Consider the following 25007-nt stretch of genomic DNA (forward strand, 5'->3'; position numbering starts at 1 on the left):
GCATTGCACAAAGACACTGTGGTTGGAACCAAAGATCTCAAATTTGGACTCATCAGACCAAAGCACAGATTTCCACTGGTCTAATGTCCATTCCTTGTGTTCTTTAGCCCAAACAAGTCTCTTCTGCTTGTTGCCTCTCTTTAGTAGTAGTTTCCTAGCAGATATTCTACCATGAAGGCCTGATTCACACGGTCTCCTCTTAAGTTGTTCTAGAGATGTGTCTGCTGCTAGAACTCCATGTGCCATTGACCTGGTCTCTAATCTGAGCTGCTGTTAACCTGCGATTTTTGAGGCTGGTGACCCGGATGAACTTATCCTCCGCAGCAGAGGTGACTCTTGGTCTTCCTTTCCTGGGGCGGTCCGTTGTGTGAGCCAGTTTCTTTGTAGCGCTTGATGGTTTTTGTGACTGCACTTGTGTACACTTTCAAAGTTTTCCCAATTTTTCGGACTGACTGACCTTCATTTCTTAAAATAATGATGGCCACTCCTTTTCCTTAGCTGCTTTTTTCTTGCCATAATACAAATTCTATCAGTCTATTCAGTAGGACTATCAGCTGTGTATCCACCTGACTTCTGCACAACACAACTGATGGTCCCAACCCCATTTATAAGGCAAGAAATCTCACTTATTAAACCTGACAGGGCACACCTGTGAAGTGAAAACCATTTCAGGTGACTACCTTTTGAAGCTCATCAAGAGAATGCCAAGAGTGTGCAAAGCAGTAATCAAAGCAAAAGGTGGCTACTTTGAAGAACCTACAATATGATATATTTTCAGTTGTTTCACACTTTTTTGTTATGTATATAATTCCACATGTGTTATAGTTTTGATGCCTTCAGTGTGACTCTACAATTTTCATAGTCATGAAAATAAAGAAAACTCTTTGAATGAGAAGGTGTGTCCAAACGTTTGGTCTGTACTGTGTATATATATAATTTATACTACAAAGAAATGGCCCTCAGAATTAACTTAATATTTCTGAGCCCTCTTTCTAATTTCTTTCAACAGACTGGTGTCAGAATGTTATTTAATGAATTTCAAGTTAGTTTCCTTTAAGTTGACATTGTGTATAACAGAAAAGTACTTGTATATTTCATTGCATTTACATGGACATGACAAGTTCTTGAAAGATAATGTCTAAAAAGAGAAAACTGAATAGTATCAAAATAAGTGTCTTAATTTCAAAAATTATATTTTTGTTTTAACATTTAACCTTAAGGCCTTTTTTTCTGATCGTGAAATGAATGTATTCATGCACTCTTTATAATCATGTCGGTTTTAGATATCCAAATAGCTTTGGGTCCACTACAAATGTGTATCTGTGAATGGGGAGATATGTATGCAAATATTAAATACCTTTAAAAGTAGGCATCGTTTCAAATTTAAAACTCACTAAAATCCTTAGGAAAATTTCTCCTTTGTTGCAGTGTAAATTTTATCCATCGTGGCAAATAGCGAAAATGTCCCTTTTAATGAAGTGCATTTTACGTAAATGCGTTCGAAGTGCACAGATTGCTTTAATTTTTTGTAGTTTGACGACGTTCCCTTAATCCTTCATTGACTCGTTTGTGTCGGACGGATCCCCGGATTCCTCGCGCCTGCGCCCCTGCGTCTGCCGCACTCACCGCCGCCAGAGCCTGACTGAAATCACAGACACGGGGCCTTCCTCGCCAGCATCCCTCCATCCAGCTCTAATTCCCAGAGGAGGGGGGAGTAGCCGAGAATCTGTCTGGAACAACGAAGAAGTTGCCGGACATCCACCGCGTGTGTTTCAGGGGTTTCGGCTCTTCAGCTGAACTGAGGGTATTCAAACTTGGAGCAATGGAAAGAAAGGTAGGAATGCAACGCCATCGCAACGAGTCATTATCCGCTTCAGTCTATACCGCAAATGCGTTTTCACCATCTATTATTTCAAAGCGTTTCTGCTTAGCACGTGAGTCCAATTCATACGTGTATACTACTGTAATTTAGCTGTTTTTATACATTGATACTAATTAACAACATTATTGGACTGTAAACAATCCTGCGCGCTTGATTGACACCTGTCCACTGAACTATTATTAATCATGTCATTCAGTTGTTATTTGTAAGGAATCATCTTTTTTTTTGCCTCCATAGGACTACACAGTTTTGTATAGCTCAGAAATACCATGTCTGCTTATAATCAACAATAGTTTGTCTCAAAACTTCTTGCAGCTGCTTTAATATTGATGTAGCCTATCTTGTAACTTATATGGAACTGCTGATGAACATCCTCGTTGAGCCCAACATCTGCTCTGCATTGTGTCTATGTGCTTCCGGACAGTGTTGTTTGCAATAATGAAGTTTGTAATTCCAGTGGAGGCCTATCCATTCAGCAACACCACATCATATTTACGCCTTTACCACAAATACTAGTCTAGGCAGTGTGCTTTTCTCAAAAAGAGATTTTATAATGTGTGTAGGACTATAGAAAACATGCATCTAACAGCACAAAAAAAAGAAAGTTAATTTACAGAAAATGAATGAGCTTTGAAGCACCTTTTTTTTTGCATGTTGTGCACATGGATAATCAAGCTAATGTCTTTCCCAAAACCTGCATTTGCCTACTCCCCAAGCACCCCCAGCACCCCCTTCACTCTGATTGAATGGGACATTGCCACCCTACAGTATTAGCTTTTATGGGGGTCCTTAAAGGGGGTCTTCTACTATTGGAAGAGATTTTTCCTCTTCTTTATTTTTATACATTTTCTAAATTGTGGTTAGTTGGTTTAATCAACTTGAAATGTTTTTTTTTTAAATCAGGATTATGCTTATTATAACAATATACAAATGATAATAATAAAAAAAATACATAGCCTATTTTGATATTTTTATTATTGAATATTTCTATCGTAATTCTGATTTTTTTTTTTTTTTACTTGTGGAGACTTTTACAAATTGCATTTAAACAATTAACAAAGATTTACCAACTTTTTTTCCCCAACTGCTTGTCCATGAACCAACAAACTGTGAAATCTTTCAGGGGGAAAAAAGAAGATCTATAAGTTGCCAAACATTGTAGTCATGCAATAATACCTATTAATGTTTGGATCATCTGAAAGATTTAACAGCATGTTTACATCCACCTGCCCCTGAAAGTCCAAAAAATGTGCTTTCATTAAAGTGCTAGTTAATCCAGTAATGAAAATTGGGTCAATGCAATGAAAATGAGTGAATCCAATGTTGTTTGGATCTCAAATTCTTCAAAATATCTTCTTTTGTGTTCCACTAATGAAAGAAAGTCAGATTTGGAATGACACGAGGGTGGGTAAAAGATGACCGAATTTAAATTTTTGGGTGAACTATCCCTTTAATTGTTTACTGACAAACTCTGAGGCATAATCCGAGTGGACCCATTATGGCAGTTCACAGACAACTCTTCAGAATCCTGCTGGTAGAAACATTCCTTCAGAGATCCCCTAGTGTTAGTCATTCACTATTTACCCTGTTATAATTCTCAGACTTAATAACCAGATGTGAGAGCAAAAGGATCATTTACCGCCACATAACCGCCTATTGGAACAGCACCATGTCTGTGTTTTGATAGTTCTGCTTGCCGTGTTGCTACTTCCAGCAGCATTCCACTACACATTGGTGGTCCAGCGACAGCCCCCTTCACAGACCCCCATCCTTCCCAACACACAGTCTGTGAGGGAAGCTATACTAGAACAGAGAGAGAGAGAGACTTGACTCTGGCCACACACTGACATGCTTTAAAAAGAGAGAGAGTGGAGAAAAGGAACATCAGAGTGCAGAGAAGGAGGGAGGGTGCACTCTCTTTTGGAGGAGAGGGAAAGTGAGAGAAGCATACAGAGGCAGAGGTACCCGGGAAATAGAGGGAACAAAAGAGAGACTGGGGGTTTTATAAATGGACATGGAGGATTCTGCTGGAGGAGCTCGTAAAGCCACCAAGAGTAAACTGTTTGAGTTTCTCGTCCATGGAGTGGTGAGTGAGAGAGCGAGCGTGTTTGTTTGTGCATGTGGAAGCATGTAAATGGCTCTGCTCATGGGAAAAATTAGATGCAGTGGGTGTTATCCGTTCATTTCTATATGATAAAAAACAGGAACTGCTGTGTAGGAGAAAGGGTGAAAGGTTTTTGTCTTTAACATATGGAGGAAGATAAGGAAAGAGAAACTCCGGTACTGGTAGGATGAGAGATACTTGTATTTGAGGGACGAGCACAAGTATGAAACAGAGGATGCTCTTTTAGTGTGTGTGCAGGCAGAGGAGGGTGTATAGCAGGAGCACCCTAAGGGAAGATCACACATAAAATAAAATCTTGCTGTGGTGTTTTATCCAGCCGTGAACATGTATTGGAAGCAAGGTTGATTGTATGCGTTTCAGGGTGTTTATTTTGCTGCATAAAAATGAAAGGTTCATGGCCACTTTTGAGAACTTTTGGTGGTTGTACAACTATTTTGAGGCTGCTTTCTAATGCTATTTAATATCAGATCAAATAAAAGCTATTATTTCTAGAGGTGCCTTTACTAAAACACAACCTTCAAGACATCCTAACCCTCTATTAGCTTTGCTTTTGCCATCTATTATTTCACAAAGCTCTTACCATCTGGAAATATTATTCCATAAAAATTATTCATGAATATGAAAGTATAGATATTTCATAAATTGATGGATTGGGGTTGAATGCAGACTCTTCATGAGTGGTTACTGGAGATCATAAACTTCTCTGTGGTTTATAAATGAGAGATCACTTGGCCTATGATTGCTAACAGACCATGTACAATTATTTTTGATCATTTATTTTAAATGTTATAACCATTCTAACCAGTTAAATAGATTTTCATTATTTAATAGGTTGCACTACAAACTTGCAAAGCTGTCCTTAAGCCATGTTGTGATGGTTAAATCTCAAAACCCTCTGATTTTTTTTCTCTATTAATAAAGATTGGCATTGTGATTGATCTGGGAATAATAATATTGGTATCTACAAAAATATTTCTTGTATTGGTATCTCAGAACCGATGTAGTATATGTCTGGCACAGCAGTATTGAGAAAGTGTTGAGAAACGTATCCTGTGTGATGGTCCAGTGCTGCGGCCTCCTCCTGTGCCCTGAACACATCCAAAGCAACCTTGAGAGCCAGGGATTGGCGTGCAGAGACCTGCACCAGTTCCCACAGCGTTCACAACCCACTGCCTCCTCACTCAGATGTTCTGAGATTGGACCGGGCCTGGACACCTCTGGAGCTTGGCCTACTTTGGGAAGCGATGCTCAGGTCAAGAAGGTCACAGCACCATACGGGAGCATCTCTGGCGGAGATCTACTGTACCCACACTGTAGGGAGGACTGGAGCTGGGGACTTTGGCTCACATTCTGGATGTTTCCACAACTTTGGTGCACATCCAGAGAGTCATGGGGACTTTGTGACTCTGCCATTATGAGCCATGAACAACAGACCTCAAATCTCCTCTGCAGGACACAAACTGCATTGAGAAATAATAACAGGACAAAAACCTAAAGATATTTTTGCTCTTCAGTCGTGGAACACTTTACAGTGTAAACCAATTTTTTAACATTAATAAATGTTTTAGGTGTTGTGAACTGACAATTAACAACTTTTTAAACCGCATTTATTGATCGATTTTAATATGTATAAATATGTTTCTGTCAATTAATATTTGTATGAATATATTAAATTATGAAATATAATGTATATGGATATATGCAGAAATGTAAATGTATTTGCATGTATAAATTAACACTAACCTACAATAATAAATGCTATAAATTATTGTTTATATTTATACAACTACTGTTGATGAATTGAATATTGCTATATTCAATGTAAAAAATTAAATTCTATTCAATTTATTTATATATCACTTTTCATATTCACATTTATTAATCTGTTAATGTTAATTTATACATGTTAACTAATATTTGTATCATTAAATTATTTATTAAATAATTTATTATTCATTAAAATGAAATTCTGTTATTGAATATACTTTATAAAATGTATGTAAAAATGTGAATGTATTTGTTTGTACGTGTAACCTAGACAATGACCTAGAAGAATAAATGCTAATGCTATTGCTAATGATCAATAATAATAATTTGTGAAAAAATCAGTTCCATTCAGTGTTATTCATATAGCTGTTTCACTATAAAAATCAGTCCAGAATTATATTGAGAAATGAAATTCCCCCAAAAACACAATGTATGTGGACTAGATGAATTGAGATGTTATTTGACATCACAGTTTGCACAGTTGTCATTTAGACTGCATTAGGCTGACTTACCAAGCACCTCTGTGTTTTGTAAGAGGGCGAGCAGCTGTCGTTTCTGAAGTGACAGGCACAGGTGCGAGAGGCCCTGGCCTAATTCTGCTTCAGATACTGGAGAAGGAGCTCATAACAGCGCCCTATAGTGCCTTAGCTCAAAAGTGTCTTTGTGCATTATGTCAGCTTTCTGTAATTGATTTAAAAGCTACAACTTTGATGAATATGCATATACAAAACTTTCATATGTATTGTGTGTCAGACAGGTAACATCGTATAACATGTCAAATGAGTTCAACACAGTAATGTGTTGGTATCTGAACTTTAGTCTAAATTGTTTTCATCTCCACAGCGTCCAGGGATGACCTCAGGGGCACGGATGCCCCATCAAGGCGCTCCCATGGGGCCTCCTGGACCTCCATATGGGGGAACACCACCAATTCGTGCAGGGATGCCTAACTCAGCACTAGACCCCAATCGAAAACGTCCTGCCCCAACCCCGCCAGTGCAACCTCCCCCTGTCCAGAACCGTCCCAGAAAGTAAGTAGCACATTCTCTGCACACAACTGATGAGAAAAAATAAACATGTATTCCAAGAGCCTTTCATGTTGGCAAACTGGGCTTATTGGTTTTGATGCACTTTGTATGCCTGAATGAAATTTTATTAAGGTTTGTAGTCTTTTTGCCAGCAAGCTCTTGCCAAGTATAGCGCTCTCTAGTGACTGAAATATCTTATGTTTGGCTAGTGCAGGTGTTCTATCTTTAGACAGCAACAGTTTGATCCCTGTTAAATGCCAAAATACTTCTAGGAGCATATTAATAGCACATCATAAGTAATCACTTAGGCACAGCTATTGCCTTTCACAAGAGAGTATCACTGTGCCCTTACTACAAAAGTGAAGAAGACTTGAAGGGAGCTGAATTTCTGCAGGGCATTAGTGTCTCATACTGAATGTGTTCATTTTGGTACAGCCTGTACTTGGAAGTATCATTGACACTTGATTCTCAGAACTGGATTATTAGCTTGACTTTAAAACTTGTTTATAGCTATTGATGTAGCTGCTAAGACAGATATTGAATTTTTTTGATTCACATTGCTGTCTGTGTGGCATGTGTTTCCAAAACATTGTACAGTCGTGGCCAAAAGTTTTGAGAATTACATAAATATTAGTTTTCAAAAAGTTTGCTGCTAAACTGCTTTTAGATCTTTGTTTCAGTTGTTTCTGTGATGTACTGAAATATAATTACAAGCACTTCATACGTTTCAAAGGCTTTTATCGACAATTACATGACATTTATGCAAAGAGTCAGTATTTGCAGTGTTGGCCCTTCTTTTTCAGGACCTCTGCAATTCGACTGGGCATGCTCTCTATCAACTTCTGGGCCAAATCCTGACTGATAGCAACCCATTCTTTCATAATCACTTCTTGGAGTTTGTCAGAATTAGTGGGTTTTTGTTTGTCCACCCGCCTCTTGAGGATTGACCACAAGTTCTCAATTGGATTAAGATCTGGGGACTTTCCAGGCCATGGACCCAAAATTTCAACATTCTGGTCCCCGAGCCACTTAGTTATCACTTTTGTCTTATGGCACGGTGCTCCATCGTGCTGGAAAATGCATTGTTCTTCACCAAACTGTTGTTGGATTGTTGGAAGAAGTTGCTGTTGGAGGGTGTTTTGGTACCATTCTTTATTCATGGCTGTGTTTTTGGGCAGAATTGTGAGTGAGCCCACTCCCTTGGATGAGAAGCAACCCCACACATGAATGGTGTCAGGATGCTTTACTGTTGGCATGACACAGGACTGATGGTAGCGCTCACCTTTTCTTCTAAGGACCAGCCTTTTTCCAGATGCCCCAAACAATCGGAAAGGGGCTTCATCGGGGAATATGACTTTGCCCCAGTCCTCAGCAGTCCATATTCTTTCTGCAGAAGATCAATCTTTCCCTGATGTTTTTTTTGGAGAGAAGTGGCTTCTTTGCTGCCCTTCTCGACACCAGGCCATCTTCCAAAAGTCTTCGCCTCACTGTGCGTGCAGATGCGCTCACACCTGCCTGCAGCCATTCCTGAGCAAGCTCTGCACTGGTGGCACTTCGATCCCGCAGCTGAATCCTCTTTAGGAGACGATCCTGGCGCTTGCTGGACTTTCCTGGACGCCCTGAAGCCTTCTTTACAAGAATTAAACCTCTTTCCTTGAAGTTCTTGATGATCCTATAAATTGTTGATTTAGGTGCAATCTTAGTAGCCACAATATCCTTGCCTGTGAAGCCATTTTTATGCAACGCAATGATGGCTGCACGCGTTTCTTTGCAGGTCACCATGGTTAACAATGGAAGAACAATGATTTCAAGCATCACCCTCCTTTTAACATGTCAAGTCTGCCATTCTAACCCAATCAGCCTGACATAATGATCTCCAGCTTTGTGCTCGTCAACATTCTCACCTGAGTTAACAAGACGATTACTGAAATGATCTCAGCAGGTCCTTTAATGACAGCAATGAAATTCAGTGGAAAGGTTTTTTTGGGATTAAGTTAATTTTCATGGCAAAGAAGGACTATGCAATTCATCTGATCACTCTTCATAACATTCTGGAGTATATGCAAATTGCTATTATAAAAACTTAAGCAGCAACTTTTCCAATTTCCAATATTTATGTAATTCTCAAAACTTTTGCCCACGACTGTACATACAGACCAGGATCATGTGATCATAAATGGCAAAATTTTGTACATAAAGTCACGATTGCATGATCGACTTTGCTAACAGCCTTGCGGAAAGGACCTTCACGAAGGGATTCCATTGCTCTTTTTCATTTGAAACAACCCTGCTAATAGCATTCCCTTCCCAAGGGCGTGAAAGTGATGTTTGGAATTTGCCGTTAGTTTTTTCAGGTCTTGTCGTTTGCACTGTATTTGTCCTTGCATTTTCATTTCGACTGTATATGCATTTAAGAGTGTCAGTTGTGATTACTGAGAGGCAGCTTACTGAATTCAACAGATCTTGCTAGAAAATTCTAATTGTTTAACAAATGTTGTTTAACAAAACTGGATTATCAAAATTCAAAACATTTATCCCAGTACATTCTTGGCCAGAAATTCATCATCTTGCAATACTGCTTAATGCACAGATATTAACATTTTGCCCACTGTAAATAAACCAATAATTATTTTTGTGTCATGGCAAATAACCAATAAATGGCCCTTATTAAATCTAATCTATACTATTTTGTCTACATAAATTAAAAAATATAACATTAAATGAGTTTAGGCATTTACATTTAGTTATTTTGCAGACGCTTTTATCCAAAGTGACTTACAATTGGGGGATACATAAAGCGTTTCTTTTTTAAGAGGCAAACAGACACAGGAAGTGCATGCAATACCAAGTTTTAGACATTGTTCAAATATGTTCAAGCTAGAAAAAGGAATAAATAACGAGAAAGGGTTTTTTTTTTTTCAGATGAAGTAAAGTAGCATAGAAAGGTATGAGTTTTCAGCTGTCGCTTGAAAATTGTCAGGGATTCAGCATTCCGGATAGGGGTGGGAAGATCATTCCACCAGCCAGGAATGGTGAACGAAAATGTTCTGTAAAGTGATTTTGAGCCTCTCTGTGATGGTACCACGAGGCGTCACTCACTAGCGAATCCCAGACTTCTGGAAGGGATGTAGATTTGTAATAGTGAGTGGAAGTAGGCAGATGCTGAGCCCGTGGCTGTTCTATATTCAAGCATATCAAAGCAACTTGATGCAGGCCGCAACAGGTAGCCAGTGCAAGGATATAAAGAGAGATGTAACATGGGCTCTTTTTGTGTTCATTAAAGACCAGTCATGCCACTGAATTCTGAATAATTTGTAGAAGTTTGATTGTGCTTGATGGAAGTCCAGCCAGAAGAACATTGCAGTAGTATACCAGCCTAAAAATAACAAGGGCCTGGACAAGAAGTTGTGCAGCATGCTCTGTTAGAAAGGGCCTGAACTTTCTGATGTTGTGCAATTCAAACCTGCAAGATCGAGCAGTCTTTGCAATGTGTTCTTTGAAGGTCAGCTGGTCATCAAAGATTACACCAAGATTTCTTACCGAGGTTGATGGGGCAGTTTTAGAAGAACCTAGCTGGATGGTAAAATCATGCTGTAGATTTGGAGTGGCGGGGAAGACAAAAAGCTTAGTCTTTGCCAGGTTGAGCGGTAAGTGATATTCTTTCATCCATGCCGAGATGTCCACCAGGCGGCCTGAGATCCATGCAGCTACCATTTGATCATCTGGTTATAATGAAAGATAGAGCTGTGTGTCATCAGCATAGCAATGGTAGGAGAAGCCATGTGCCTGTATGATGGGACCCAGTGATGTCATGTATAATGAGAAGAGGAGGGGTCCAAGAACTGATCCCTGAAGAACCCCATTGACAAGTTGATGTGTTTTGGATTCATCCCCTCCCCGAGCCACCCTGAAAGACCTAACAGTAAGATAGGATTCAAACCAGCAAAGTGGAATCCCTGTGATGCCCAGTGATGAGAAGGCAGACAGGAGGATCTGATGATTGACAGTGTCAAAAGCAGCAGATAGATCCAGCAGAATAAGAACTGATGATTTGGAATCAGCTTTTGCAATCCAGTTATCTCACAGTAATGCAGTCTCCGTTGAATAGCCACTCCTGAAAGCTGACTGGTTAGCGTCCAGTTTGTTGTTCTGTGAAAGAAACAATGAAATATCTGGTTGAAAACAACTCTTTCAAGGGTTTTCGTTATGAATGGAAGGAGAGGGACAGGTCTTTAGCTATCTGCAAGAGAAGTGTTTAATGTAGGTTTTTTGAGCAGTGGGGGTACCAGAGTCTGCTTGAATGCCTGTGAGGAGAGATGCGTTGATGATGTTGTGTGAGTGCTGGTAAAAGTGTTGGAGAGATTGCTTGGAGGAGGTGTGAGGGGATTGGGTCTAGAGGGCATGTTGTAGGATGGCTTGAGAGGAGAAGTTTTGATACTTCTGTCTCAGTGAGGGGACCGAAGGAGAATATGTGAGTTTTAGCAGTGGGTGTGGTTGGTTTGAAGTCCTGTGTCTGTGAGGAATGTGGTGAAATCATCAGCTGTTATAGAAGTGGTGGGAGGTGGTGGAGGGGCATAGAGTGTGGTGGAAGTATGAAGATTTTGCAGTATGGACTTCAGCAGGAAAGATGAAAGCAAAGACTGATACATCCTCAGGTCTGACGGATCTTTTTATTTGCACCATTTTCTCTCTGCTGCCCTGAGTTTGGTCCGGTACTCACGAAAAACATCGGATAACCAGGGGTTAGAAGGGGCAGCCCGTGCTGGCCTGGAGGAGAGAGGACAAATATTGTCTAGACAAGAGGTTAAAGTAGAGCATAAAGTGTCAGTTGCTGCATTCACATCCAGAGATGAGAAATGGGTAGGAGAGGGAAGAAAGGAGGATACTTTGGAGGAAAGATGGGAGGGGGAAAGAGAGTGAAGGTTTCATCTAAAAGTAACAGGGATAGGATACAGCAGGTTCGCAACATTGCATTGCCATCTGCGTGTGACATCAGAGCGTTTTCCAGAGACAACAGGAATGGTTTGGAAACACATGATAGAGGTGACAGAGAGAGGACAGAAAGGCAAATTGAGTAAAGGGAAAATAATAAATAGTACTTAAAGGGTCACTCCACCCATTTGCATTAAGAGGTCCATTGTTAGAAAACCAGTCATACTATTGAATGGTTGTGCAACATTCTCTCATTTTCCCCTGAGACGAGAGAAATCCACTATTTACCTTTTTCACTTCCTCCTACAATGACGCAAAAATCGTCATTTGACGTCATTGTAGGAGGAAGTGTAAAAAGGGTGGATTTCTGTAAAGACTACAAGCACAAGTAGTCTGCCCATAGGGGGTTGTACCTAATGCGCTAACAGACCTATTACAGATCAGTGCCCGTGCGTTTGATTTCACCGGGAGAAACTTTTCGAAAATATGGAGGAAAATACTGATTTTTCAGACGGATGCATTGGGGAGGATTTTGATTTAGACGAAGTTATGTTAGAAACGGATGTTCGTGGCTACCTTTATGAGCCACAGTACAGCGATGAGCAGCTAAAAAAACATGAAAAGCATCAAACTAACACAGTAAAACATGGTTGATTTACATCGATAATAGCAAACTTATATATAACTTTTAGCTAAGTGTCTAACGTTACATTATTACGTTACATACTAACTTTACTTACTCATTTCTTGACAAGTGTAACGTTAGTTACTGAGGCAGACACATTAAAACAACAAGCGAGCAAAACATACAAGATATTTAGTTCGTAAACAGAAAAATCATAGGAGATGTGTTTCTTTACAACAGACGACTATGTCAGTGTGTGTTCTCAGTAGCCACTAGCTGCTAATAGAGTCTAGTCAGAAATAACATTACCTCCAGGCAAATGCGTTTAGTGCTGCAAGTGCTGGTGGTTCCCGACGTTCCTGGCTTTTCGTCGTCATCGTCTGGCAAGAAAAATACTGAAGGAATTGCGTTTTTCAAAAGCGCGGGTCTCTTCAATCCTAGGGGGTTAGGCGCATAATCTTCGGGCTTGAAATGTAAACTGCACACCGTCTGATTTTTTTGTGCTTCAAGTGTTGTGTCCTCACCGAACTTAGGGTTATTGATAACGTTAGCCCGTAGCCACTTTTTCCACAAGTCCGTATCTTTCGGGAATCTGTGAATACTTACTCCGGGTATTTTCCTTGTTCTTGAACAACATCCCGGTACTATGCAAGTGCACACCATTTTGTCACAAAAACATTAATTGGGTCGCAAAATAACTCTTCACAACAAATTGTGCCCATGTTGTGTAGAGGAGAGCTCAACTATAATCCACATTGATGGGCGTAGTAGTGGGAGGGGCCTGCGGAGCTGAGCATTGCAATGCACTATGGGGATTGTTGTCTACAGTCCACAAGCTCTAAAAAGTTATTTTCTGCCTTTTATAGGCCCAGAAGGACCAAAATAAAAAGAAAATGATATTATTCTACTACATATATGACCCACTTTCAATACACATTCATGTCTCCACGGGTGGAATGACCCTTTAAGTGTGTTGCCTGTTTCGTTGCTCGGTGAAGTCATGCAGGTAAAGTCGCAGGTCTTTACACTTGTTGGTCTTCTCACAAGGGGGCTGAACGCTTCTGCTGATGCTTCCGCGTCAGTGCACAGTATAAATACACAGTCTAAGGCACTAAAGTGAAAACAGTGAAAATGTGGCCGCCTTCTAATTATCACAGGCAATAGCCTACAGCAGGTAAATTCCTTCAAATCGAGTCTACAGTTCACACTTAAATGCAGGAAGGGAGCAATGCAAATTACACAGGCTCCTTAGTGGAGGGCAGTTATTATAATCACAGTAAGTGCAATCTAAAATGCAAACACCAACGAAAATACACATTAGAAATAGGCAGAAAACTAAATATTCCTTCCTAGCAGCAAATAATAATACGAAAGCAGATCTATAAACAAATATTATGCAAAACACTCACGCATCAAAACATTATAGTGTACAGAATGAAAAAACACATTCATTTTGAGATTAAGATAAAAATGACTATTATTAAATTATTAGTGTTTTTACAGAATTCATTTAAGTGAACATTATATGACTATAAAAGCCATTTAAATGTAAGCTGAATTTGTTTGTTTAAAATACTATTACAATTTAAAACATCCAGTTTATATATATATATATATATACAAATGTAATTTATTCCTGTGATGCAAAGCCAGTCTTCAGTGTCACATGATCCTTCAGAAATCATTCTATTATGCTGATTTGGTGGTCAAAAACATTTCCTATTAATTTCAATGGTGAAAAACAGATTTGTCGCTCAATATTTTTTGTAGAAAATATGATAGATTTTTTGGGATCCTTTGATGAACTTACTGTCATAAGTTCATAATAAAATTATTAATTTCTTACAAATATTTTATGAAATCTTAATGACCCCAAACCTTTAAAGATTAGTGTATATATGTATTTTACATATTGTATACAGATATTGCCTATATATACGTATGTGTGTACAATATCGTCTGTTACTGAAAAATTCTGTTTAAGTAACTAACTAGAGGTACCCAAAATCAACCTATAGGAAACCACTTGGATTTCCAGCAACAAATGAGATATCTGCAAGACAGATGGACATGAGAGGCGCCCAATCAGATCCTTCAATTGGATGCTTCAAGTAGGCTATTTATTCTGCTGCATGTTAGTTTGACATTTTGTGATGTCCCTGCCTGATTGGTTTGTTCCTGTTTGCAGCTTCAAACTTGACTAAAGCATATTTCCCCAAATGCATGTGTGCACTTAAGGTAACAGATTAAAGTAAAGTAAAAACAAAATTACATTAACTAAATGAACACAATAGTCAACATGCCCTGAGAATGAATGTACTGTTTCAGTGCATGTGAAGTAGAACATGCTGTTGCAGTCAGTTACCCTTCTGTCATGCCGTTGGTGTTAATTCAGAATGTTTTCTCTCTTATAGTTGACCTACGTTCAGTAAACGCTTATTTCATTCACCTGAATGCATTGATTATTCATTTTAGATCAAGAATACGTGACTAGTGTCGAGGCATTCACTCTCACACCCCCACCCATCTCAGTCTCTGTTTCTCAGCTTCTCCCGGAGGAGCAGTGTGGCTTAGGGTGGACGAATCGGACCATGAGAAAGTTTATACTCCAGAGGGGGTGTGGATGTGAATGGGGACAGACATTTCCTGCTCCAACAGGGTCATGAGCTCCTCAGCTCCGGACCTGAGGAGCTCTCGGTGTCCATTGGAGTGTGGCATGTTTGTCTGTGGAAAAACTTTTCTGCACTAACGAAATATATGCATCATGTTTGGGGCTAAAGAGAAATAAGGAATGAGGAACATCTTTCAGAGAACAGCAGTTGGATGCAACTCAATTTTTGTGGTCCAAACTGATGCTGGGAATGACATTTTAGAAGTCTGTATTTTCACACATTTGGACTGCAAAGATTCGCAAAGATCTGTTTTTCACAAATGTTATGGACTGCACAAACAGAAGATGTTCTTGTTGATCAGCACTGTTTTTTAATTCTACACTGTAAAAAAACAAACGGAAAAAAAAAAACATTTATGATTAAAAAAAAAAGGCAGCAGTGGTTGCCAGATATTCGCCGTAAAAAATATGGTGACAATGATTCCAGTGCTACAGGCTGTCATATTGTTACCTGTATATTTTACAACGTAAAACTGTGCGTTTCATTAAGTGATATAATGTTTAAAAACATAGCTATTTTAACCATAAAAATCTGCATTTTACCATAAAATGTACTGATAACCACCATGATAAAAGTGGTAAAACAGAGAGTCACAAGGCCAAAACAGTGTACAGGGTCATACGAACAAAGACAAAATGCAACGCATACATAATGCAATAAACATTAACTAAATAATATACGTCTTCATTAAATAACACGAATCACCCTAATTTTGGACAATAAAAAAAATCAGTATAATTTGACGTGTCACGCAGAAACCTCTGGGAATGTCCTCTTACTTTTTTTCACTGTAAATTATGTAGTAATTTATAGTTTTTACTTCCAAAAAAGCAAAAAACTTGACAGTCTTTTTATAGTAAAAGTACGTAAAATTCTACATTAAGCAAATTTTCAATGTATATTGTTAATTGACTTACAGTTAACTGTTTTTATTGTAGCGTTTTTACTGTCCCCTTTTATAAAAATGACAAACTATTTTACAATATTGCCATTGCCATAGTTAATAAGCCATTATGCCAACTATGGCTTGCAGTTTGCTTGCAAGAACGTGTCCTGTGTGAAGAGCCCTTTACAATAACTGAGACAGCCTGATGTTAAAGCAACAAGGCAACTCTCCTAGACATACAGCCACAAAACGTGCAAAAAATTATATATCATAATCATGATTAAGTGTTATTTTCAACCTCTTTTTGATATTTTCTCGCTCTTATACTCTCTCTCTGATCACACACACACAGCTGGAAAAACGTCTGGATGGGTCCCAGCTATTCAGCAGATGGCCTGTGGACTCTGCTATCAGTCACAATAGTAACATGCTTTCCCTCTCTCTCTTTCTCTCTTTCTCTCTGTTTTCCCCCCATTCATAGTGCCAAGAGAAGAAAAATGGAAGACAAGATTCTCCCTCAGAGGGTGAGGTCCATCACAGTGGCTTTTATTTATTTGTCGGTGTGTGTTTGTTTATTCATGTCAGAATTTCAGTGCCAAGAGTGATCACACGGTACAGGTAATTATGCTGGTTTCTTTTTTCCGTGGGCAAAAAAGTGAAAGGGATGGACAAGAGGGTCCAAATTGTCACAGAGACTGCTCTTGTGAAATTTTTTCTTTCTGTCTGTGGAAAAGGGTTTGATTCTGAAGGAATGTGATGGAGCAAGGTTGCATAGAGAAGTGGGATGAGTGCAGGCACACGACTAATTTGGTCAAATGTTTCCATTGGGATGTGCTATAGTAATATACCACAATAGCAGGAACTAGAGAGGATGTGGGTCCTTGAAATTGCTAATCCTCCCAAAGTCTTTATTGGGGTTTTTTTTTCAGGCAAACCAAAAAGAGTTAATTTCGTTATGACAAAGTTTGTAAAATGCTGGAGGTCACATGGGAAGGAGAGAATGATGCAACACTGTGAAAGTCAGGGGAGCATCAGGTTACGATTTTGCAAGGAAATACATGATTTGTTTCAGTAACAAGACAAAAACGAGAATCAGAATCTAAAACAGGCATTGACTTAGTAAAGTAGACAATGCCTGGTGAAATCTTGTAATGGTTTCATATTCAATCATTGACTAATTGGTTTGCTTGTAACATCGGCCTAGACTGTCTACATTTACCAATATTTTAGGCCCATATTAAAACAATGTATATCTTTAATTGTCAGAATATTAATAATTACTGTTTTCATAATGGAGTTTTACCTTTCATATTATCATCATAAGGAAAAAAAAAGATTACCGGTATATTAAATATGGGTTCACTTGCATTGTGGATTAAAATGGTTTGTGACAACAACTATGTGTTTTAGGAAGTGGTTTTCACCTGAATGATGAATGATGCCTTTAAATGTTCCTAGACCTGATTGCAGAATTACTTGTACACAATGCCTTTTCATTAGATCCGTGAACTGGTGCCGGAGTCCCAGGCGTACATGGATCTCCTGGCTTTTGAGCGCAAACTTGACCAAACCATTATGAGGAAGAGGGTGGATATACAAGAAGTCCTCAAAAGACCAATGAAGGTATGTGATTGCAGTTAGAGTATCATTTTCAGTGAGAAATAGTTAGCAATAAAATGAAAAATGTGGGTAAAGCTCAAGCTCTCTCTTCTCTTAAAGCAAAAGCGGAAACTACGATTGTACATTTCAAACACTTTCAACCCTGCCAAACCTGACGCAGAGGACTGTGAGGGCAGCATTGCATCCTGGGAGCTGCGTGTAGAGGGCAAATTGTTGGATGATGTAAGCATTAAGTTTGCATTAATGATCTTACCATCTGTTCTGTAATGCAGCATTGAATTAATTTGCCATGACCATTGTTATTATATTATATGATTATGTTCAACTTAAATTATTAAAATTAGCAAATGTACTAATTTCATTGCGTGTAATCAGTTGGCATTTGTTTAATGGAAGTTTATTTAATGCATGATTCATTTCGATTGATCATAACTGAATCCAACTTAGTCCTCTTTTCATTGCATCTAGCAGATGTAACAAAATGTATTCAGGTTGGTAGGCTAGAACAAACCCATTCAAATTAAAAAAAATTATCTTTAAAAAGCTTAAATTAATTGCATAGAACAATTTAATTAAGCTAACTGAACGTTTTTATTTTTTTTTATGTACTATTCTGCCAATTCTAATGTTTGTTTGGCTTCATTCAATTTGCAAATCTCCTTTTTTAAGCTTTGTCTTTTATTCATTGTGCACTTTAGCCTGGAAAACAAAAGAGGAAGTTTTCATCTTTCTTTAAGAGCCTTGTTATTGAGCTGGATAAGGATCTATATGGCCCTGATAACCACTTAGTGGAGGTAAGCATTAACTCACTCAACATACAGCAATAAAAAACATCGCTAAACCATATTCGATATTCATTCTTTACAAAAGTTGGAAGCAATTAATATGGGTGAATCTCAAGAGTCCTCTTTGCATTTCAAACAATGTTGAGGACAGTCACACAGGGCGAAGTTATGTTGCATTCAACTACATGTCCTCAAGAATCACTTTGGCCTCTACTGTGTGGAACTTAATAGAAAAGTCAATGTCATAATGAAAAGTACAGTTAACTATACTTCAAGTTAGACATCTTTGTGGTCTCCATAGTAACATGTTACATTAGGAAGTTGCCCATGACACTGTGGAGTGATGACAGTGCTGCCAGCACAGAGCTTTGGGCAGCATTAATGGGAGAAAAGAAATGGATTTCTGAAGACAAACACTTATAAAACCTTTCACAGCACCCTGAACTGAGAGTCTTTGTATTCAGAGAATGCATTTTACTCTTTTACTGGAGGAACCATTGTGCACAGGTGCTATTCACACACTAAGGCATTTACTTTACACAAGGGAGCCTTCCCAGCTGCCTCGCACACTTAATATTTCTGCACTTTGTTAGGGACATGAAGTATTGGGAATGCAGATACACACAAGTGGGCTGCAGCTCTCAAGGAGTGACCCTTGGAACTAGCTGAACGCGCCGCATTTGGTTTATTCATTCAGTAGCTCTTTAAATTGTCCTTGGTGTCTGTAGGTTTTCTTCACAACACACACCAGATTGAGGCATGTGATAAAAAGAGTAATTTACCTGCGGAGAAAGATGGCATTGAAAAAACCCTCCAATGTCAAGCCAAGCTAATTGAATTGAGCTGTGAGTCATTGGCATTATGTTGTCTCTTTAAAATAGTGTGATGGTTTAGAGAAAATGCAAGTGAGTTTGCATAAAGATTTTATTCATTCACATGTTTGAATGCATCTTCTATGCATAAACAGCACATTAGCAGTCCATAGTTAATACAGACTTTTTTTATTTTAAGATTTGACTGCCTCTTACAATAGCTAAATAATGTACAGGCAAGTTATTTCACTAGTGTAATACTGTCACTCATATTTAGAGTGAAAAAAAAGTGACGTGACATACAGCCAAGTATGGTGACCCATACTCAGTATTTGTACTCTGCATTTAACCCATCCAAAGTGCACACACATAGCAGTAAACACACACACACACTGTGAAGACACACCCGGAGCAGTGGGCAGCCATTTATGCTGCAGCGCCCGGGGAGAAGTTGGGGGTTCTGTGCCTTGCTCAAGTAGTTGTATTGCCGGCCCGAGACTCGAACCCACAACCCTAGGGTTAGGAGTCAAACTCTCTAACCACTAGGCCACGATTTCCCCTGTTAGAGAATAACTATAAATATTCTGATACACTCAAGGCCCTTTCACACCAAGGATGAAAACTATAATGCTAAAGTTGTGGTTTTAAAAACTGTTCTAAATTTAAATGAATAGCGCAACTATAGCGTTAATGGCACAGAGGAACAATATCATTGTAATATATATTTTTTCCAGCCGATAAACATGATAAACAATAAATCAAATTCTATTCTGCATCAAAGAGCTTGAGCATTTAAATAAGCATACAGCAAAGCTGCAGTGCTTGCTTAGAATAAAATTATGTTATTGTGCATCGGTGTGGGCACTAAAATAGTTATCATTATAGTTGTCTTTACATTAAAGTAGACCTTTACATTAAATAAAGGACCCAACATTATCTAGGAACCAGAATATCAAAGAGACTTGGAAAGTGACTACCTGAAAACAAGCCAGAATAGTCTAGCAACCAACTAGTAAATGCATAGCAACCTGCTAAAAAACACTCTTAACACCATAGCAACACTCTAACAAACACTAAGAACATCTTAGCAACTGCCTGCCCTGACAAACATCATCGACACAGACAAACACTCCTCAGATTTTCTTCAGAATATATCAAAATCTGGTTTGAAATTGCTGTATACTTCTCATGCAGCAGTTTTATATTATCTGCCTGGTGTTTAGGCTGAGTTTGTGTTTGATCCTAACAGTGGCACCGCACTCCGACGACCCAGGAGACCGACGGCTTCCAGGTGAAGAGACCTGGCGATGTGAATGTGCGCTGTACCCTCTTACTCATGCTGGATTACCAGGTGCGTGCAGGAATGCTGGATTATAATTAAAGATTATGTCTGATGGATTACCAGTGGACAGTTTGTATGCTGTAGGTTTATGGGCTTGACATTAAACTCTATATATGATAACTATGTGAAAAATTTACTATGGGCTCTTAAAGTCTGATACTATGGGCAATGCAAATCTGAGATTTAAAATCCAATCTAGACCTAGAAATAAAGTTTTACTTTTAAGAGATTGGTTTCTTTTTAAACAATTAAGTTAGGAGCTAAATCAAATTTATTGCATTAATTATTGTACAAAATGTATACCACCAGATAAATGTGTTGAGAATTTGAAATGGCCAATTAGAAATTCATCTACATAATGATAGCTTTAGTTTAATTGTCTTGGAAAGCAGTGTAATTAAAAGCTATAGTCAAGTCATTCATCTCTAAAAGTTTGATTGCCCTTCTCTGTTCACCAAAGTAGCTATAGCTCTTTACTAAATGACTCTTAATTACAGCAGTTTTCACTTTTCTAACTACAACCTGGTGGGAAGAGGCTTGATTTGTCAGAACACTAAACCTTTGTCTCTTTTTCTACATTTTAATTTCCATTGTTTAAAACAGTGAAAAACATTTGCAGTTGTGTAGTTGACATGAAATTTCAAGTAGTTTTAGCAGTATCCAGATAAACGACATGCTATATGACATTAACATCTAGAAATAGTAAAAAAAAAAAAAAACACGTTTATAATTATTATACATTAAGATTTTGTGTGATTAAATTGAAGAGTCATATTTGTAAAAACGAATTAATCACACCAGAGAAGCATTTAAATAAATTAGCAAAGGCTAAAAATAGTGATAAATACTGTGGAAGAAATGGTTATCATTTACAGGTGCTAAAATGTACACTTTATACTGTTACTTTATACTTTATTACGGTTACTATACTGTGTGCTTTCTATTTTATATGTTTTAAACTGTCATTTATTCCTGTAATGGTAAAGCTGAATTTTCGGCATCCATTACTCAAGTCTTTGGAAATCATTCTGATTTGGTGCTCAAGAAACATTTCATATTATTATCAAAGTTAGTTTTCTATATTCTATATTTTCTATAATATTATCGAAAATTCTATTTAAATTCATTAAATGTATTTACTGTTAATTTAATTCATTCTTTTTGAATATAAGTAAGTAATAAGGTCTTAATGATGCCAGACTTTAAAATGGTAGTGTAAAGTTTTAACCAAACCCTTGCTGTTGACATGGTATGTCAACTATTCAAGTACACTGAATGTAAATTGAAGTAGTGTAATGTACTAAATATGTGAATATTTTATAAAGGTACAGTTCTTTTGGAATGTGTTTATTTAATTTCTTCATTCATTGTGCGTTTCAGCCTCCTCAGTTTAAGTTGGATCCTCGCCTTGCACGTCTCCTTGGCATCCACACTCAGACCCGCTCCTGCATCATCCAGGCTTTATGGCAGTACGTCAAGACGAACAAGCTGCAGGATCCTCATGAGAAGGAGTACATCAACTGTGATAAATATTTCCAGCAGGTTCTGTCATATAAAATGCTTTCTTCATTTTGGTGTCAACACTTTGCCTGATAGCAAACTAATTTTTTCCCCTCAGATCTTTGACTGTCCTCGTCTGAAGTTTTGTGAGATCCCCCAGCGACTAACTAACCTTATGCTGCCGCCTGATCCTATTGTGATCAATCACATTATCAGGTGAGTGGTCGTCATTTCAGAAGGTTTCTCCATTTATTGGATCCTCAGACTTAAAATCATTTAATCTATAGCAGTTTTAAGTCCTTTGACACGAATGGACCTTTAAGGGCCTGTTTTTGTTTACAATTTAAAGGGATAATTCACCCAAAAATGTCAATTTTGTGATTTACTCACCCCCATATAATTCCAAACCTGTATAATATAATTTTTGTATGTAGTACTGTACACATAAATAGAATTGTTTAAAGATTATTTGAATTGATTCATAGCTTGATGCTCCAAAAGCATTATAGGTTATCATGTATTATTGCGTTTTACACTGGAAATACAACTGCATATAGCTTTACAATGGCATGAGGGTGTGTAACTAAGGAGAGAATTTATACTTTCAGATAATCTGTTGTTTTAAATGCCTTTTTCGATTTGAATTTTATCAGCGTGGATCCAAATGACCAGAAGAAGACAGCATGCTATGACATTGATGTTGAAGTTGATGATCCTCTTAAGAGTCAGATGAATGGATTCCTGCTGTCAACAGCCAATCAGCAAGAAATTGCATCCCTGGACAACAAGGTCAGAAAAGAGCCATCCTCGACAAGAATTATTGAATGTCTAGATGCTGTTTTATTTAACTTAACATAAATTCAATGCATAAATATTAAGTTCTGGTTGTACATTTTCATTTATTCTTTAGATCCATGAAACTATCGAGTCCATCAACCAACTGAAGATCCAAAGAGATTTTATGCTTAGCTTCTCAAGGGACCCCAAGGGCTACATCCAGGACTGGATCTGCTCCCAGAACCGGGACCTTAAGGTGAATGTGAATTATGTGTACCACTCAAAATCATAGTCATATACAGTATTATTATATCAAATATTCAATCATTTTGCACTCTTAATGTATGTTAAAATAAGCTTTAAACATTAAAAAAAATTGAAAACTGTGTCTCTACCTAGTGGTTGAAAGGACGTAACTGCTAATAGAAAAACAGTCTTTTCTGCCGTTTTGAACTGGCCTGGATTTTCTGCTTACAGCTGATGACAGACACAGTAGGAAATCCAGAGGAAGAGAGAAGAGCAGAGTTTTATAACCAGCCCTGGTCTCAGGAAGCTGTTAGCCGCTATTTCTATTGCAAGGTGAGGGGTGCAAGCAAATGAATCGTGTTAGCCACAAATCTTTGGGGCCAGTATGAATTATTTGAAATGCATACTTTTATTCAGCAAGGATGCATTAAACTGTTTGAAAGGGGCAATAATTTTCATGTTAGAATTAAAAGTTGTCATTACACTTGTTCTGTTTATTTACAATTGTATGCTTCTTTGCTTTTATGTAGATTCAGCAACGAAGACAGGAGCTTGAACAAGCTTTGGCAGTGCGAAACACCTAAAATATCTCAGTTTCAAAAATATCTCAGTTTCAAGAATAAGTTGACAACTAATTTGCTTTACCTGTGGCTTGGTCACTTTTATTCTGGTGATATCCACACTGGGCAGTTTTCCATGGACATGAAAGGATTAGACCCCTTCTCAAAATGAGGTTTGGACTGATTTTTTAACCAATGAGGGTCAGTGAAAGTGTAATTGTACTCTTATTTAATGTATTTTTAATGTACAGTTGAATGTATAACCTCACAGTACAATGAATTTAAAAAAGTGGCTTGGAAATGCCACTTTCACACTGATAACACACAAATACAGCAGCTATCTTAATTGTTTTTACTTCAGTTTTATTTTTATGCACGTAAGTGCTGATACACTGTGTGTCTTCTCACTTGGAAAGGTAGAACATGAATACAATTTTATAATGCCTGGGAATTTTTTTAACCATTAATGACATGCTAAATGTTAGTATGTAAGTATAGATTTGGAATCTGTCCAGTTTTCTGTACATGTTCTTTCAACACATTCTGCTTTCAGCGTTCACCTTTGTTTGTCTTTCTTTAAATCTGCACTGTGCAAAAAATATCATGAAGAAATCCACTGGATGAAAATCAGCCAACTTTATTTGCAATAAGTCACATGTATTGTCTTAATTTTAATATGTTAAAGAAAATTCTTGCTACAATAAGGTAAATCTTTCTGATTTGTGAACACTTGTGTTAACAACACCATTTTTTTGTCTATTGTTAAAAACTACAAAATAATTTCTCATAAGCAGTGTTTATAAATGATGTTTGAAAGCATCTTCAATTTTAGAGGCTTTAAATGCCAGTAAAACAAAATATGTTCTAAATATATTGTGTGTTGATAAATACAATAATGCATGTTGCATGTGAATATTTTCGTGTTTTTATTTTTATGAGTTTTTTTAAGCATGATTCTGAAATGTTTTGAATCTTTGTTGCCTTATTAAATCATTGATATGCACAGGAAGCATTAACCAAAGGTTAAGTACAATTACATCATCTTTGTGAATGCCAATAAATTACTAAATTTTACTGAATATTCCATCACACGTGTTGATGGCATTTGTATACCTGTGGCCTGAGATGTGCTTGATGCACAAGTGTAACAGATGAGAACTGTCTTATGAATGTTGACCCTTTACATTTTTTACAAGACATTCTTACTGTGTTATGGATTTTATTTAAATAAGTACAGTGCGTCTGTTATGGACATTTTTAACAAGATTAATAAAATAAATACAAAATCATGATCATTATCGTCGTTTATACAGTTCACCAAACCAGTCTGGAGTTATTAATTAATAAATTGAACTCATTCGCTTTATACATTGAAAAGGTGTAATTCTCTCCACAATTCTCTCTCCAAACATAATGAGTAAAGTGTGATAGAATTGTACTTTTGAAGT

General features: G+C 37.7%; 1 protein-coding gene across 3 annotated transcripts; it reads left to right on the plus strand.

Annotated features, from left to right (window-relative positions):
* The first annotated feature begins 1482 nt into the window (after positions 1-1482).
* Positions 1483-24854, plus strand: LOC132154830 (SWI/SNF-related matrix-associated actin-dependent regulator of chromatin subfamily D member 3-like). Of its 3 annotated transcripts, none has more exons than XM_059563522.1 (14): positions 1483-1834; positions 6618-6805; positions 14378-14470; positions 16399-16441; positions 17418-17540; positions 17637-17759; positions 18236-18331; positions 20384-20485; positions 21857-22018; positions 22095-22192; positions 22630-22765; positions 22887-23009; positions 23231-23332; positions 23530-24854. In XM_059563522.1, exons 1-14 carry the CDS (start codon positions 1823-1825, stop codon positions 23581-23583), a joined length of 1455 nt encoding a protein of 484 aa, XP_059419505.1. In that variant the 5' UTR covers positions 1483-1822; the 3' UTR covers positions 23584-24854. The 3 variants fall into 3 exon arrangements, with proteins under 3 accessions (XP_059419505.1, XP_059419504.1, XP_059419506.1); XM_059563521.1 differs by lacking the exon at positions 1483-1834 and adding an exon at positions 3708-3968; XM_059563523.1 differs by lacking the exons at positions 1483-1834; positions 14378-14470 and adding an exon at positions 3709-3968.
* Positions 24855-25007: the final 153 nt, after the last annotated feature.

The sequence above is a fragment of the Carassius carassius genome, chromosome 12, assembly GCF_963082965.1.
Source record: "Carassius carassius chromosome 12, fCarCar2.1, whole genome shotgun sequence".
In the NCBI taxonomy this organism is placed as follows: domain Eukaryota; kingdom Metazoa; phylum Chordata; class Actinopteri; order Cypriniformes; family Cyprinidae; genus Carassius; species Carassius carassius.

Coding starts and splice junctions, on each gene's coding strand:
- LOC132154830 (XM_059563521.1), top strand. CDS start 3,891: ATGGACATGGAGGATTCTGCTGGAGGAGCTCGTAAAGCCACCAAGAGT. Junction 3,969..6,617: donor AGTTTCTCGTCCATGGAGTG/GTGAGTGAGAGA, acceptor TCATCTCCACAG/CGTCCAGGGATGACCTCAGG. Junction 23,010..23,230: donor CCCAGAACCGGGACCTTAAG/GTGAATGTGAAT, acceptor TTCTGCTTACAG/CTGATGACAGACACAGTAGG.